Source organism: Gymnoscopelus microlampas, assembly GCF_963454915.1.
Source record: "Gymnoscopelus microlampas genome assembly, chromosome: 15".
NCBI classification, from domain to species: domain Eukaryota; kingdom Metazoa; phylum Chordata; class Actinopteri; order Myctophiformes; family Myctophidae; genus Gymnoscopelus; species Gymnoscopelus microlampas.
In genome coordinates, this window is record NC_139952.1 from 51,185,105 (window position 1) to 51,202,354 (window position 17,250).

Sequence of the window (17,250 nt, forward strand, 5' to 3'; positions counted from 1 at the left end):
AATTATTTATAGAATATAAAAACTTAACCAAATGTGTTACATTTGACTTCCCGAGTAGTACACAATGTTTCAGTCCAATGTATCGACTCCATTCATTGGCTGCTACAATGTATCGACTCCATTCATTGGCTGCTACAATGTATCGACTCCATTCATTGGCTGCTACAATGCAATAATAAGAACAATCTTACCTCCATCTTCACTGCCAACACCCAACTCTTCATCAGATGGCTGTGGTGCATCCTCCCCCCGACTCAGAGTCTAGAATCAAAGTAAAATGTTTGTAGGTTATATGATGTATTGTACAGTACACAAACGAGCCCTGTGGGTGAGCTTGTAGATCGGCTATTTCTCACAAAAAGATACACACACACACACACACACACAGTGCTCACAACGCAGAGCGAAGCAGCGCCTTTTGAGCTTGTGGATCGGCTATTTTTCCACAAAAAGATGGATTAGCAGATTAGCAAGATTTTTTGCAAGATTAGCAGATGCTCTTATCCAGAGTGACTTCCAGTATAAATAATTTAATGATCACACACACACACACACACACACACACACACACACACACACACACACACACACACACACACACACACACACACACACACACACACACACACACACACACACACCCTCTATAGGTAAAAAAAAACCAAAAAAAAAGACTCATTTTGCAGAATGTCCCATTTCCTTTTTTCTTCTTTTTTAAATGTTTCCAAATGTGTCAAAATCTTGGCCGTTCTACAATCTCACAGATACAATGCGTTGTGAGCTTGGAGATCGGCTATTTTCGAATAGACTACAGCAGTGGTTCTCGAACTTTTTCATGTCAAGGACCCCCAAATTGACACTTATTAGCCCGCGGACCCCCATTTGAAAAGATAAACCAGGGACCCCCATAAGAGAAGATTTTTACGGGTCTCTAGCCGTGATTCTCAACCATTTTAATTTCAAGGACCCCCAGTTTAACATGCATTAGGCTACGGACCCCCATTTAATGGCATTTATATCTCTGGGACCCCAATTTATATTGTAAAATCAATGTTAATTTAACTCTGAGAGTGTCCAAATGGAACCAAATGGACCCGTTAGGGTCCATTTGGTTCCATTTGTACGCTCTCAGAGTTACAGACCCATAAGGGTCCATTTGGTTCCTATCCTCATTTAGCTGGGGACCCCCTGGAACCCCCTCAAGTACCCCTGGGGGTCCCCGGACCCCACTTTGAGAACCAATGGACTACAGTAGGTATAAAATAGGGCTTACAGTAACTGGTTAATATATGTTTTGTAATAATAATGTAAATCTACAAACCAACAACACTTTTCAAATAATTGTAGTGGAGTAAAGATATAGAGTTGAAGTATAAAACCATTGAAAGTGGACATACTCAAATAAAGTACTCAAATTGTAATTAGGTACAGTACAGTACTTTGGGTAAATGCAGAGAAGCCAGGCAGAATGAACATTAACATTGATGCAGGTGGCGCCCCCATGTGGCAGACATTCATTCATTTGCTGTTTGTTTTTTTTCTGTTGCGGCAGCTCAGCACTTATTCAGTGGTGAAAAGTAATTAAGTACATGTACTCGAGTAGAGGCGTGCGCAGACATTTTGAGGTGGAGGAAAAAAAGGCACAACATGATGAGTCATCACGTTGTAATTTGCAATGTTAAACCCACAATCAATCCTCCAGTTCAAGGCAACACAGAAAGGGGGGAACTTTTTTCTTATTTCCACACAACTCCTTTATGCTATATTAATGACATAGTTAAATATTGAAAATGGGTGGATTTCCCCTTTAAGTACAGAATTCAAAATGTATTTGAGTAAAAGTACAAGGTTATTGGCATCAACATGTACTTGATATAATTCTAAGCCATATGAGGCTGTTATAATAAATGAGTTATATTACATTACAGTCATTTAGCACATTGGTTCTCAAAGTGGGGTCCGGGGACCCCCAGGGGTACTTGAGGGGGTTCCAGGGGGTCCCCAGCTAAATGATGGACAGGAACCAAATGGACCCTTATGGGTCTGTAACTCTGAGAGCGTACAAATGGAACCAAATGGACCCTAACGGGTCCATTTGGTTCCATTTGTACACTCTCAGAGTTACATTAACATTGATTTTACAATATGAATTGGGGTCCCAGAGATAGAAATGCCATTAAATGGGGGTCCGTAGCCATAATGCATGTCAAACTGGGGGGTCCTTGAAATTAAAATGGTTGAGAATCACTGCTAGAGCCGTACAAAAAATCGTCTCTTATGGGGGTCCCTGGCATATCTTTTGAAATGGGGGTCCGCGGGCTAATAAGTGTCAATTTGGGGGTCCTTGACATGAAAAAGTTTGAGAACCACTGGTTTAGCAGACGCTTTTATCCAAAGAGACTTAAGACAATAAGTGCATTCAACATAGGTAGGGAACAAAACTACTAATCACCAGAAGTCTGAAGTGCATTCTCTTCTAAAACAAGCAACTAAGAGTATACCTAGTGCTAAGGTAAAAGTGACATATATCAGCTACCTACTGTCTTAAACATATGAGACACATAGGAATAATCAAATGAGCACGAGATAAAACAAATAAGTGTATCAAATAAACAAGATTCAATAAAACAAGATCTCATACAACTAGTTAAAACCCTTTGAGACCTGAAGCCGATTCTACATGTCTCCTAAATCTCAACAGTTTTCTGAAAAACCTATGTTTCTATATCAGTGGTGCTCAATCTGTTTCATGTCAAGGACCCCCAAAAAAATGTATTTGGCTGCAAACCCCCATCAAAATATTTTGTTCCAGGGACCCCCCAGAAGCAACGATTTGAGTTAAAAAGATTCAAAGATTTGCACACATTTTCACGATTTTTCAAAAATAGCAGATCTACAAGCTCGTAGCACGGGACTCGGTGCCGAGCTATGAGCTTGTAGATCTGCTATTTTTGAATAGCCCAAAGTGTAAAATAATGCTTTTTAGCTCAAATCTAAAAATGACACAGTTCCAGGTCTTAATGGGTTAACAACAAGTAGGCCAGGCTAAGAGGAAGGGTCAGGGTCAGGATCGTGTTTCCTGAAGAGGTGGGATAATAAATAACCTTATGTACAGGTTGTAGGTCATGAGTCAGTAAATGACATCATATCTGTCATAACGGACTCTACACACACACTTCTGTCAGGTTCTCCTCAGTCTAGAGCAGTGGTTCTCAAACTTTTTCAGGTCAAGTACCCCTAAATGAATGCGGATGTGGTCTCGGACCTCCATCTGAAAAGAGTTCCAGATGTTGGTGTTAAAAATGTAAAAAAAAATATTCAAACATTTTCAAAGAATATCAAGATTTTTGGAAAATAGCTGATGTATGTATATAGGGCCCTGGGGGTCCCTGGACCCCACTTTGGGAACCCCTGCATTAGACCACGGACCACCATATAACTCTGAGAGTGTACAAATGGAACCAAATGGACCCGTTACGGGTCCATTTGGTTCCATTTGTACACTCTCAGAGTTACAGCAACATAAGGGTCCATTTGGTTACTAACTATCCAACATTTATCTGGGTACCCCCTGGAACCCACTCAAGGACCCCTGGGGGTCCCCGGACCCCACTTTGAGAACCATGGCTCTAGACTGTGGAACCATTGGCTTCACATGCATGTCAGAAGCTGAACAATGTGGCCTATTTACATTTAATGTTTTATTTATTTATTGAGAATTTCACCACCCTTAATGTGATAATGTGACGATAAAGATTGATTGATTCTGAGCCTTTGTTTTGTTCTGCAGGTTCCAATGCTGCTGTGACCATCAACTAAACACACATATCACTGTATCAACACTAAGAGGTGAGGAGGACATTAACCGTTTAAATATCATGATACTCCTGGATGTTTGTCTCTCTTTTTCTGTATCTGTTTTCTCTATCTATCTGTGTGTGTGTGTGTGTGTGTGTGTGTGTGTGTGTGTGTGTGTGTGTGTGTGTGTGTGTGTGTGTGTGTGTGTGTGTGTGTGTGTAAATCTTTGAATATATATATATTTTTTGAAAGTAAACATTTTTAACTGGAGTATTTGCTTCTGGGGGGTCCCTGGAACAACATATTTTGAGATGGGGGTCCGCGGCCATAATTCTGGGTGGTCCTTGACTTTTTTTTCCCAGAAAACTGTTAGGATTTAGAAGACAATAGAATAGAATAGAATCCCCCAGACGCAAAGATTTAAAAGAGTTAAAACGTTCGCTTTAAAATAATATTTATTCAAGGATTTGCACAAATTTTCAAGATTTTTCTTAAAGAAATAGCAGATCTACAAGCTCATAGCTTGCTCACACTCGGTGCCGCGCTATGAGCTTGTAGATCTGCTATGCATGGAGATAGACAGGAACGGCCACAAACGTCACATCCGGTTTTAGCGTGGGGGGGGGGAAGCAGAACGATCTGCCTCATAGAGTTACATCGTCAGGGACGTGCACAGATAGACTCTAGGTGGTGCTAGAGCACCTGCCCTTTGCCCTCTTGACCAGAAGTGTCCTTTTGCAAAAAAGGGGAAAAAAATGTTTTTTTTTCAGCTTACAGCAGGGGTCTCAACAGGGGGTCCTCAGAGTTACTACAGGGGGTCCGCCAAATCTCTATGTGATATGATGTTTCTTTTTACCATAACCACTCGAAACCTAGCATCCCTTTTCTGAGGGGAACTTTAGCCAAAAATAGCAGATCTACAAGCCCACAACGCCTCGCGCTGCGAGGCGTTGTGGGCTTGTAGATCGGCTATTTTTGGCAAAGAGGTATAGGTGTAGAGGGAAAAAAGAGCAGACCAGGTAAACAAAAAAATATATAATTTACTTGAGCACCTGCCCCTCAAAATGTCTGTGCACGCCACTGTACGCGATCGTTTGGATCTCTTTCAGAGCTGTTTTATGGACGATAGAAACATCGTCAGCCAAGAAAAACCCATCAGGAGGACATCTGGAACGCAGTCGTTCACTCGCCCTCGGAGAGTTGACTTATTATTAAGATATATGAGACTAAAAAGACCAAACATTGACACTCTATGAGCTCACAAAGCGTCGGAGCGCGCCGCGTTGTGACTGTGAGCTAGATTGGCAACTTTTGGTTTATGTTCCCCCCAGAATAAAAGTGGTTCATAATCAGAGACAAACTATCATTATATTTTATTGCATGCGTCAAGTTTCAGCACAACTAATATAAGCACCACTTAGATCAGAGATCTGTTTCCCTCTCTCCATCTCCTGCTCCATCTGTATATAACAAAAGACTCGCCCCAAAACACAGTCGCCCCGGGGGCAAAGCCGTCAGTATTCAGCTGGTATTCCTAAACGTAACCTCAGTAAAACTATGTCTAAACCTAACCTTATTCCTAACCTTAACCTCAGTAAAACTATGTCTAAACCTAACCTTATTCCTAACCTTAACCTCAGTAAAACTATGTCTAAACCTAACCTTATTCCTAACCTTAACCTCAGTAAAACTATGTCTAAACCTAACCTTATTCCTAACCTTAACCTCAGTAAAACTATGTCTAAACCTAACCTTATTCCTAAACCTAACCTCAGTAAAACTATGTCTAAACCTAACCTTATTCCTAACCTTAACCTCAGTAAAACTATGTCTAAACCTAACCTTATTCCTAAACCTAACCTCAGTAAAACTATGTCTAAACCTAACCTTATTCCTAAACCTAACCTCAGTAAAACTATGTCTAAACCTAACCTTATTCCTAACCTTTACCTCAGTAAAACTATGTCTAAACCTAACCTTATTCCTAACCTTAACCTCAGTAAAACTATGTCTAAACCTAACCTTATTCCTAAACCTAACCTCAGTAAAACTATGTCTAAACCTAACCTTATTCCTAACCTTAACCTCAGTAAAACTATGTCTAACCCTTAACTTATTTCTAAACTTAACCTCATTAAAAGAAATGCACACTTCCAAACTCTAATGGCGTCGATACTGATCCTGTACTTGGAATTCACTAAAATGTGTATTCTAATGTGTATTTCCAGGTATCCAGATGTTAACGTGTATTCTAGTGTATTTCCAGGTATCCAGATGTTAATGTGTATTCTAATGTGTATTTCCAGGTATCCAGATGTGCGTGGACGCTCTGAGGATGCGGTTTTGGCCTTGAACCCCAGCAGTATGTCAGGTATTATCACCATGACAACCATTTAAACTGAATTAAACTCTACTAAAACCACTGTTACATTTTCACACTCACTGATTCCTTCTATTTTTGGGAGGTTGGGGTTTTATATTTAAGGCAAGAACGAGTTATCCCGATTTTTTAATTATTATTATTATTATATATTATATTTTATATATATATTATATATACAGATGTGCCATTTCAAAACTTCAAATGTCCTGCCATCGGCAAGACAGTACATTTTCAGGGGATTCCCAGGGCAATAAGAGGGACAAAGAAGGGCATTTAAAATGCTTAATTATTTTGATGATCACTGCTTTTATGATGCTAATTAATTTGAGCAACTGGTCAAGGACCTCTTCAAATCACCTTTCGCCTCATAATGAGTCTGACACCTTCTTCAACACACATTCTTTTGTTCTCATGTATATGGATGTCTGTTGAAGGGAAAAACGGGGGTGTGTAGTGACAACTTCTTTTCAGGGGCAAAACAGTACATTTTTAAGGGCAGAACAGGGAGGGGAAAAAAAACATTTTCAGGGCACTTTCAGGGAAAGAACAGTAACGTGTGAAGTTTTGAAGTGGCACATCTGTATTATTATTTTGTTTTACTCATGAAAAAATGCTGGCACAGTATGAACATATTTTTTTATTTCATTGGCACTGAGAGAGTTAAGGGCAGAGGAAAAGTATGTATGCTCTCCCAAATTAGACGTTCAAATGAATGTTTTCATTATGATAGTTTTTTAGGTTTATTTGTTTATATTGATTTTAGTTGCAGACCCAGTCCTTTTGAAGCACCATTCAGTCCGTAATGTCACCAACATGATGGTACATTCCTAACATGAAGCACCATTCAGTCCATAATGTGACCAACATGATGGTACATTCCTAACATGAAGCACCATTCAGTCTATAATGTCACCAACATGATGGTCCATTCCTAACATGAAGCACCATTCAGTCCATAATGTCACCAACATGATGGTACATTCCTAACATGAACAAAAAATAACAATTCTTCTACATTCTCTAATTGTGTAGACTTCTATGAAAATTAAGTAATGCTGATGTTTAACAATAATCTAACTGGAAATGACCCTTACGGGTCCATTTGGTTTCATTACACGCTCTCAAGAGTTAAAGATCTATAAGGGTCCATTTGGTTACCAACTCTCCATCATTTAGCTGGGGACCACCTGGAACCCCCCTCAAGGACCACCGGTGGTCTCCGGACCACTGGTTGAGAACCACTGATTATAACAACATGTCTGTGTTGTTGGAGGGCTGCAGCTCTACCAGTGACATCATTAGTAGGGCGGTTTGGTCATTTCAAACAACATTTCAGGCTGTTTTTTCTTTTATTAATACCAAAGAAAAAGGTTGAAATATTGTTTGAAACATAAACCTGTGTAGACTGTGACAAAGAGAAGCCACAGCATCCACTAACAAACATCTAACACCACCATCAAATAAATGATGAATTATTATGTTTTGAATGAATGCTGATTCCTTTGAATTATAATGTGCCGTACAATAAACAAACAGCCTGGTTTAACAGGCTGTTAAATATGAATACTGTCATATTAATAGGTTTAATAATAACTGAGGGAATATAGTGTGTATATAAATGCCTCTCCGTCTGTTTCAGATCCAGCAGACAAATGCTCCCCGAGCTGGGATGATGAGTCCAGTCAGAATGGTAATATTCTCTCTCTCTCTCTCTCTCTCTCTCTCTCTCTCTCTCTCTCTCTCTCTCTCTCTCTCTCTCTCTCTCTCTCTCTCTCTCTCTCTCTCTCTCTCTCTCTCTCTCTCTCTCTCTCTCTCTCTCTCTCTCTCTCTCTCTCTCCCCCTCATTTTTTTAACATATTCTCATCTGGGGGTCCCACGCACAAACTCTTTTCAGAGGGGGGGTCCGTGGCTAAATACATATTAATTTGGCGGTCCTAGCAATCGTTTAAACATCGAGTTAACCAGGAACGCATCTGTGTCATTTTAGATTTATTTTGCTATTCAAAAATAGCAGATCTACAAGCTCACAGCGTGGCACAGAGTATGAGCTTGTAGATCTGCGATTTTTTTTAAATATCCAGGAAATGTGTGCAAATCTTTGAATATATATTCTACACATGTATTCTACATCCTAACCGTTTAAAAAAAAACAATTATGTTGCTATAATCAGTACGTGGTTCGTGTGTGTGTGTGTGTGTGTGTGTGTGTGTGTGTGTGTGTGTGTGTGTGTGTGTGTGTGTGTGTGTGTGTGTGTGTGTGTGTGTGTGTGTGTGTGTGTGTGTTCTAGGGTACATCCCAAGTTACCTGGACAAGGATGAGCTGTGTGTTGTGTGTGGGGACAAGGCTACGGGATACCACTACCGCTGTATCACCTGTGAGGGCTGTAAGGTAACTATGACTACCGCTGTATCACCTGTGAGGGCTGTAAGGTAACTATGACTACCACTGTATCACCATTTAGGCATTTATCAGTCACTCTTAATCCAGAGTGACTTACAGTAAAGGTAAACACATACATAGAATACAGAGACAGTGTAGTGTCTCAGTAAACTATAGTATCACTAGAGTTTCGGGGGGCTACGCCCCCCTCAACCCCAGCCGCGCACGGGGCCCAGCGTGGCCGTGTGTATATTGGGGGACCCAAATCGCCGGAGTGAAACTGTGGAAAAGTTTTTTTGAAAAAGGAAAAAATGTGAAGAAATAATATTTGTTATGTTTCAGGGGGTCCACAGGGGGTCCGCGGACCCCCTGATGGTCCACTGACCCCCTGTGGAGTGTTGGGACGCGCGGGGACACCCCTGGAACATTGCGGACCATTTCGGTGTTTTTTTTTTTTTCATGAAGGTGGTTGCTTGTTTCTGGCGCAGGCTGTGCAAACCTGGCAACCCAGCGCATGCTGCCGCACGTTTAAGTGGCGTAGCGTCATGAGGGTCAGTGGGGCCGTGGCTCGGTCAGTGAAGACCCTGTAGTGCGGATGATATGTGGCATAGAGGGGCAGATTGTAAATCCACAGAGGAAACATCCGTGGGCTACCATTGGTTCAGCGATGTGTGCGGTCGCCCTGCGGCCCCTCCTCCTCCACCAATGTGCAGTATTGAGAGCCCTGACGTCACAACAATTGGAGCGATGGGCACTGCACTGTGGTTGGTTAGGGTACACCTAGGGCCCAGGTAGAACCCAGTGAAAGCCTGCATGGGCAAACCCAGTTAGGACCCGCCTTGGTCCCACATAAACATGGGTAGTTGGGGCCCACCTAAGGGCCAGGTAGAAGCTACTTATAGCCTGCATGGGCATCGCAGTTGGGACTGAAGTGGATGCCGCTGACATTGCTGACATGGGGTCCATATGGTTTAGCCCACCTTGAAACCATATGGGAACTACGCTGGCATGCTGGCTGTAATGCAAACGCTGCATCATACCTGCAGTGTGTAGTTTGATGTTGTGTGTGTAGCAGATATACCTGCAGTGTGTAGATCAATGTCCATAGGAAAGTCAATGCCCAGCATTTTTTTTTTTCCCCAGCAGAGTTTCTAGTGTCTCTGTGTCTCTCTGGAAGAGGTTGCACATGAACTCTGCAGCCGCACTGAGGCGCTCCAACACAAACACTCTGACATTAAGCTGCTTCACACAACAAACATCAGCACCACGCTGCTGTTTGTCCAAAAGACACAATATCTCCTCTCCCACCGACGTCATGTGTTCATTTATCGACAGCCGTACAGACTCCTTTTGACACATTTTACGTCGTTTATCCAGGTCTCACTGACTCTCCACATCGGGCTGTTATTTTGCTGCGATCAAGTCAACGATGTGAGAGATTAGCTATCACAGACGGACGGACAGGGGGTGAAACATAGTCTTGCGCCATGCCTTTCGGCCTGGCGGAGACAATAAAAAACCGAAAGTAAAGGAAATGGCCATTTCTGCAACAGAAGTAGTCAATAAACTATGCTATGAAAACATCGGCCACATTGGCAAAGAATGTAAGAAAGAGGCAATCATGTAGAAAATAGCCGATCTCCAAGCTTACAAAGCCTCTCAACGTGAGGCGTTTCGAGCTTGTAGATCGGCTATTTTCACAATATTTACTTGTGGAACGGAGTCAAACAGAATGGGGGGGTCCCAGATCAAGTACGTGTATTTGGGGGGGGCGGCGTGAAAGGGTTGATAAACACTGCTGTAATCGGAGCGAAATTATGTGAAATTACTACATGACCATAATGCAGCCTAACATGCGTTGCACGGGGCGGTCCTGCCATTACGTTAGTTACTGTAGTTGCTGTGGAGCTACATAGTTCTCCAGAAGACACACACAAACATACACCATCTACAATGGACGAACTGAGCAGCAATGTAGACATTCACCACACGAACGTGCATTGTTGACAAAGTGATTGCACAGCCGCTGCAGGCATGACAACCAGGTTAGCGTTAGCGACATGGCAGCTATCACAGCGCCCTGTCCGTCGTGCTGCAACTGCCTGTGATGGCTACAGCAGTAACAGCAAGCTGTCTGCGATGCCATTGTCTGGAGACTGCTCTTAGCGTGACACGACCAATGAGAGTGAGCGCTGTAGTTGTTGCTAAGATACGGTGGCGTCTCTGCCCCATAGCTTGTAGATCTCTCACACATGATTGGCGTAGGCTGCGTTGCCAGGTCTGACTTTGTGTCTAAGCAATGGGCGGCTTATTTTTGCGCGCCTTTGGGCTCGTTTGCATTGTGCGCACGGCAGCGCTTGTTTAGCGTACGTCAGCGCGACGTGGCAACGGACGTGGCAACGTGAAAGGTGATTGGCTGGTGAAAAGAAACACCCGACGTTACACCAGAAATGGTGCCTGGAGAAAATGGTGACCAAAAAAAAAGTTTGGAAAAAAAGGAAAAAACCCCCGCAGCGGCTGGCTGCTGTTGTGGTGATGAGGTCGTGCGCACGGTAAACGGTACGAAGCGGGCTCCCCTTCCGTTTTGTCCGACATTTGGTTAGTAGAATTAATTATGTTGCGCGGTGGAAACGGTGTAGTGAGCAGTGAGATGTCCCCTACGCGAGGCGTAAATTCAGCGCGGCCGGCGTGGCGAGTCAGTAGGCGACATGTGGTCTGGCGGTGCGTTGTTTATTCGATAACAGAGCTGTGGGGTGTCGCCACCGAGGGTGCGGAAGTTGCTCGCCATTTATATAGTTAGATAGAATACAGAGACAGTGTAGTGTCTCAGTAAACTATAGGATCATAGAATACAGAGAGACAGTGTAGTGTCTCAGTAAACTATAGGATCATAGAATACAGAGACAGTGTAGTGTCTCAGTAAACTATAGGATCATAGAATACAGAGACAGTGTAGTGTCTCAGTAAACTATAGGATCATAGAATACAGAGAGACAGTGTAGTGTCTCAGTAAACTATAGGATCATAGAATAGAGAGACAGTGTAGTGTCTCAGTAAACTATAGGATCATAGAATACAGAGAGACAGTGTAGTGTCTCAGTAAACTATAGGATCATAGAATACAGAGACAGTGTAGTGTCTCAGTAAACTATAGGATCATAGAATACAGAGAGACAGTGTAGTGTCTCAGTAAACTATAGGATCATAGAATACAGAGACAGTGTAGTGTCTCAGTAAACTATAGGATCATAGAATACAGAGAGACAGTGTAGTGTCTCAGTAAACTATAGGATCATAGAATACAATACATATTTAGTGTACAGGGACAAAAGGTTACCAACCTTTGTCTTTCCCCAAAGGTTGGGCGCTGAAAACAATATCTAGTATTTTCAGTGTGTGACACGACACGCAACCAAGTACAAACCAAGCACAACCCTAAGACTCTACAGCCGTACAAATAGATATTATTTTCATCCTCCAAAAGATCCAAAACTGCTGGGATCCTGATGAGAGTAAATACGAGCACATCTCACCATCATCACTGGTCCTACCACCAACCCTTCATTCACTGCACTGGTTCTCCATGTCTTACAGACACAATACAACATCTCTCTGTTAACCTTGTCCAATGTGTTTGTTTTTTGTTTTTTTTTCCGATTCCGATGAATTTGCAGATTGTTTCTTTTTAAAGGACAACTTTGGTTTTTTACAACCAAGGTTTATATTTTAGCTTGTAATTAAAGTAAATAAATGATGAGTGTAATTTTTTTTTCATTTACTGCTTTCTATATTTTTAGCATTTTTTGCAATATTTTTTACAGTGGGCGGGGGCATTCTGTCCGGTGGCTAAATATGCCTTTTTTACACAATAAAAAAAGGTCCGACTGTCTGAGATGGCCAGATGTGAGTTATTGGGGGCTAGAAGAGCTACTGTAAATAATAATAAAGAAAACGCCGGGTTAATGTGTTAAAAAAATACATATTTAGCCACCGGACAGAATGCCCCCGCCCACTGTGAAAACACTGTAAAAAAAGATTGTGAAAATTGCTAAAACTATAGAAAGCAGTAAATTTAAAATTTTTAACACTCATCTCGGCTGTTATCAGCCGGTGAAATGATGCTTCTGTTTATGTAAACCAGTGGTTCTCAAACTTTTTCATGTCAAGGACCCCCAAATTGACACTTATTAGCCCGCGGACCCCCATTTGAAAAGATAAGCCAGGGACCCCCATAAGAGAAGATTTTAGATACGGCTCTATAGCAGTGATTCTCAAACACTTTTCAACCACAAGGACCCCCAGTTTAACATGCATTAGGGCTACGGACCCCCATTTAATGACATCTCTATCTCTGGGACCCCAATTCATATTGTAAAATCAATGTTAATGTAGTCTCGCGTAGCCAGACCCCACAGAAAATGAAAAACAGCGACCTCTGCTTTTCTGATATTCTGTGGAGTCTGGCAGGAGTATAATGTTAGACTAGAGCGCAGGGAAACACCGGTTTCATGTCTGCCTATAGCGCATCACTTCCGGTTGGTGCGACCATGTTTTCATTCCCACTAACAATATTTCTACACGGAACACTAACACCACTTCTCCCAGAGAACATGGATGGTTTTGGTTATAAGCCCACTTGTTTCTATGATGAAAGAGTAATTTAAAATGTGAATATCTTTCCGTGGTTTTGTCCGCTCCGAGGACGCTATTGTTAAATTAGTTTCGGCTAGTTTCGAGGGGGGGAGGGTGGATTATGGTGGATGGACACGTGAATCCCGCCCACTACATTTGATTGGGTAAAGCGCGGCCCACTTCCTGATCTGAAGGCACGCCCACTTTTAGCCAATGCGCACTGGTTAGGACGAACCGCTCCGACAGATTCCACCGCAGGTCGGAATCTGTTCTTGAGAGATTAATGTTAATGTAACTCTGAGAGTGTACAAATGAGAGTGTCCATTTGTACACACTCAGAGTTACAGACACAGAAGGGTCCATTTGGTTCCATTTGTACACTCTCAGAGTTACAGACCCATAAGGGTCCATTTGGTCCCTGTCCATCATTTAGCTGGGGACCCCCTGGAACCCCCTCAAGTACCCCTGGGGGTCCCTGGACCCCACTTTGAGAACCAACGTTGTAAACAACAGGTCAACATGGTGGGAGAAGTACTCACATGTTTTACTTAAGTAAAAGTATCAATACTGCACTGTAGGAATACTTTGTTACAAATAATAGTCCGGAATAAAAAATTGACTGGAGTAAAAGTACAAACAAAAATATTGGTATCAAAATGTACTTAAAGTACCAAAAGTAAAATACTCATTATGCAGAATGTCCCATTTCACAAGTTTAAAATGTATTAAAAAATCCTTTGAAAATAGCAGATCTACAAGCTCACGTGTCGCATCGCAACGCTTTGTGAGCTTGTAGATCTGCTATGTTCAAATAGCCAACGTTTAAATAGGCCTGAAGTGGTTAATGTACGTTTTGCAATAATGATCTACAAAGTTACTAATGACATAAGTTTTCAAATAATTGTAGTGGAGTAGAAGTACAAGTATATAAAAATGGAAATACTCCAATTTACCCATTAAGATCTGCTATTTTTGAAAAATATTGAAAATGTGTGCAAATCTTTGAATACCGGTATATATATTTTTTCAAAGCGAACATTTTTAACTCAAATCTTTGCTTCTGGGGGGTCCCTGGAACAACATATTTTGATGGGGGTCCGCGGGCAAATACATATCATTTTGGGGTTCCTTGACATGAAAAAGATTGAGCACCACTGATATAGAAACATAGGTTTTTCAGAAAACTGTTGAGATTTAGGAGAACATGTAGAATCGGCTTCAGGTCTCAATGGGTTAAGTAAAAAAAAAATCCTCAAAATTGTGCCCAAGTACAGTACTTGAGTAATTATACTTAGTTACTTTACACCACTGTCAAAATGACGTTCTATATGCCTTCAAATCCAGGGCTTCTTCAGGAGAAGCATCCAGAAGAACCTGAACCCGACCTACTCCTGTAAGTACGAGGCCAAATGCATCATCGATAAGGTCACCAGAAACCAGTGCCAGGAGTGTCGCTTCAAGAAATGCATCGCCGTCGGCATGGCAACCGATCGTAAGTTATTACATTTTATTTTATTTACTAGCAAAGGATCGTCCGTTTTAACCCATTCAATGCAGGAACGCACCTGGGTCATTTTAGATTTGAGCAATAACCATTATTTCATACTTTGGGCTATGCAAAAATAGCAGATCTACAAGCTCGTGCGCTATTTTTGAAAAATCGTGAAAATCTGTGAAAATCTTTGAATAGCTATTTTTGAAAGTGAACATTTACTCAAATATTGCTTCTGGGGGGTCCCTGGAACAACATATTTTAAAACATATTCACTTTAAAAAGATATATTAAAAGATTTGCACCAAAGTATAACGGTTAAAGTGGTTAAAATCTAAAATGACAGAGATGCGTTCCCGGTCTTAACTCATTCAGTGTCTGACTTATTTCTGTCAGTTTGGCCACAGAGTGCCACAGCCAAAATTCATTGTAAAAAAAAAAAAAGTGCTTAGGAGCCACAGATACAGCCTTTTTCAGTAAGAAGTAGAAGTTAAACAAGAAGTGAATGGAGCAGAACATTTTAAAGTCATCATATCTTGGGTTCTGAACATTATTATTTTTTTACGTCCAGTGGCACTGAAGGAGTTAAAGGGGAATTTTTGCCACACAGTTTTCTTACCTTTTCTACGATGTTATGAATGCGCCCCACCGGATGTCTCGCTAGACGAGCGAGACATCATAACATCATAGAAAAGGTAAGAAAACCGTGGGTTAAAATTCCCCTTTAACCCATTAAGACCTGGAACTGTGTCATTTTTAGATTTGAGCTAAAAACGCATTATTTTACACTTTGGGCTATTCAAAAATAGCAGATCTACAAGCTCATAGCGCGGCACCGAGTGCCGCGCTATGAATTTGTAGATCTGCTATTTTTTTTAAATCGTGAAAATGTGTGCAAATCTTTGAATATATATATTTTTAAAGCGAACATTTTTAACTCAAATCGTTGCTTCTGGGGGGTCCCTGGAACAACATATTTTGATGGGGGTCCACGGCCAAATACATATAATGTTGGGGGTCCTTGACATGAAAAAGATTGAGCACCACTGATATAGAAACATACGTTTTTCAGAAAACTGTTGAGATTTGGGAGACATGTAGAATGGGCTTCAGGTCTCAATGTGTTAATGGGTTAAATTATCACTAATTTATTTATAAAATGGATTTAACCCCCCCCCCCCCCTCTCACACAGTGGTCCTGGACGACAGCAAGCGTCTGGCCAAGCGGAAGCTGATCGAGGAGAACCGGGAGCGGAGGAGGAAGGAGGAGCTTCAGAAGACGGTGTGGGAGCGTCAGGAGCCCAGCCGGGAGGAGTGGGAGCTGATCCGCATGGTGACCGACGCCCACATGAGCACCAACGCTCAGCAGCAAGGGAACCACTGGAAGAGCAAACGCAAGTTCCTGGTGAGACCACCAGACACAGGGCCGGACTGGGACCAAAATTCAGCCCTGGCATGTTGGTCCGAAAGGCCCACAGGGTTGCCAGATCTGCTTATTTTTTTATTTTTTTATTTAACCTTTATTTCACCAGAGAAATCACATTGAGACTAGTGTCTCTTTTACAAGTGTGCCCTGGCCAAGAGAAGAGGCAAATAAAATGTTACACAGCTCTGCCAGTAACGACAATACAGGACATAACAAAACAAAGACAAACATGACATCCGTAATACCAAAGACCTACTACCAATAGCACCAATACAGACTATTTAAAATACTAATAACAACAATACATCATAAAGCTAATAAACTAATATAAGACTAAGATCACAGCAATTGCTACTTGTCAAAGCAGGAGCAATGGTTGGAGAATGTGCCCATGGCAATTATTATGATTTCCCCGCATTTCTTTTTTTGAAAATAGCCGATCTACAAGCTCACAACGCGTCGCATCGCGACGCGTTGTGAGCTTGTAGATCAGCTATTTTCAAATAGCTGATGTACGTGTTACAGTGCTCATGTTGGCCCATAGTCGCTTCTTTTGGGCTGCTTTTCCTAGACCTGGTTGCTTGTTTCTCTCACAGAATCTGGCAACACTGGTGGCCCACCGGCCCACTGGCCCACCGGCCCACCGGGCATATGCCCGGTATGCCAAATGGCCAGTCCGCCCCTGACCGAGACACCACCGAGACCACCACGTCTGTCCCTGCCCGCGTCCGTCCGCCCGTCCGTCCGTCCGTCCGTCCGCGAATGCATAACATCAGTGGTCACGGCCTCTACAGCAGGCAAACACGCAACACGCAACATATACAACGTTATATAAACATATACATATCATACGCAACATATACAACGTTATATAAACATATACATATCATACGCAACATATACAACGTTATATAAACATATACATATCATACGCAACTTATACAACGTTATATAAACATATACATATCATACGCAACATATACAACGTTATATAAACATATACATATCATACGCAACATATACAACGTTATATAAACATATACATATCATACGCAACATATACAACGTTATATAAACATATACATATCATACGCAACATATACAACGTTATATAAACATATACATATCATACGCAACAT

At 41.8% G+C, this 17,250-nt stretch overlaps 1 protein-coding gene across 3 annotated transcripts in view; it reads left to right on the forward strand.

Annotated features, from left to right (window-relative positions):
- The window catches only part of thrb (thyroid hormone receptor beta), an 84,404-nt gene that overhangs the window by 57,558 nt on the left and 9,596 nt on the right, over positions 1-17,250 (forward strand). For all 3 annotated transcript variants that reach the window (XM_084080636.1, XM_084080637.1, XM_084080638.1), the window contains exons 3-8: positions 3,791-3,849; positions 6,105-6,169; positions 7,821-7,871; positions 8,470-8,570; positions 14,538-14,685; positions 15,879-16,090. In XM_084080636.1, coding sequence (XP_083936762.1) covers positions 6,163-6,169; positions 7,821-7,871; positions 8,470-8,570; positions 14,538-14,685; positions 15,879-16,090 — 519 coding nt within the window. In that variant the 5' untranslated portion in view covers positions 3,791-3,849; positions 6,105-6,162. The remainder of the gene's footprint in view (positions 1-3,790; positions 3,850-6,104; positions 6,170-7,820; positions 7,872-8,469; positions 8,571-14,537; positions 14,686-15,878; positions 16,091-17,250) is intronic.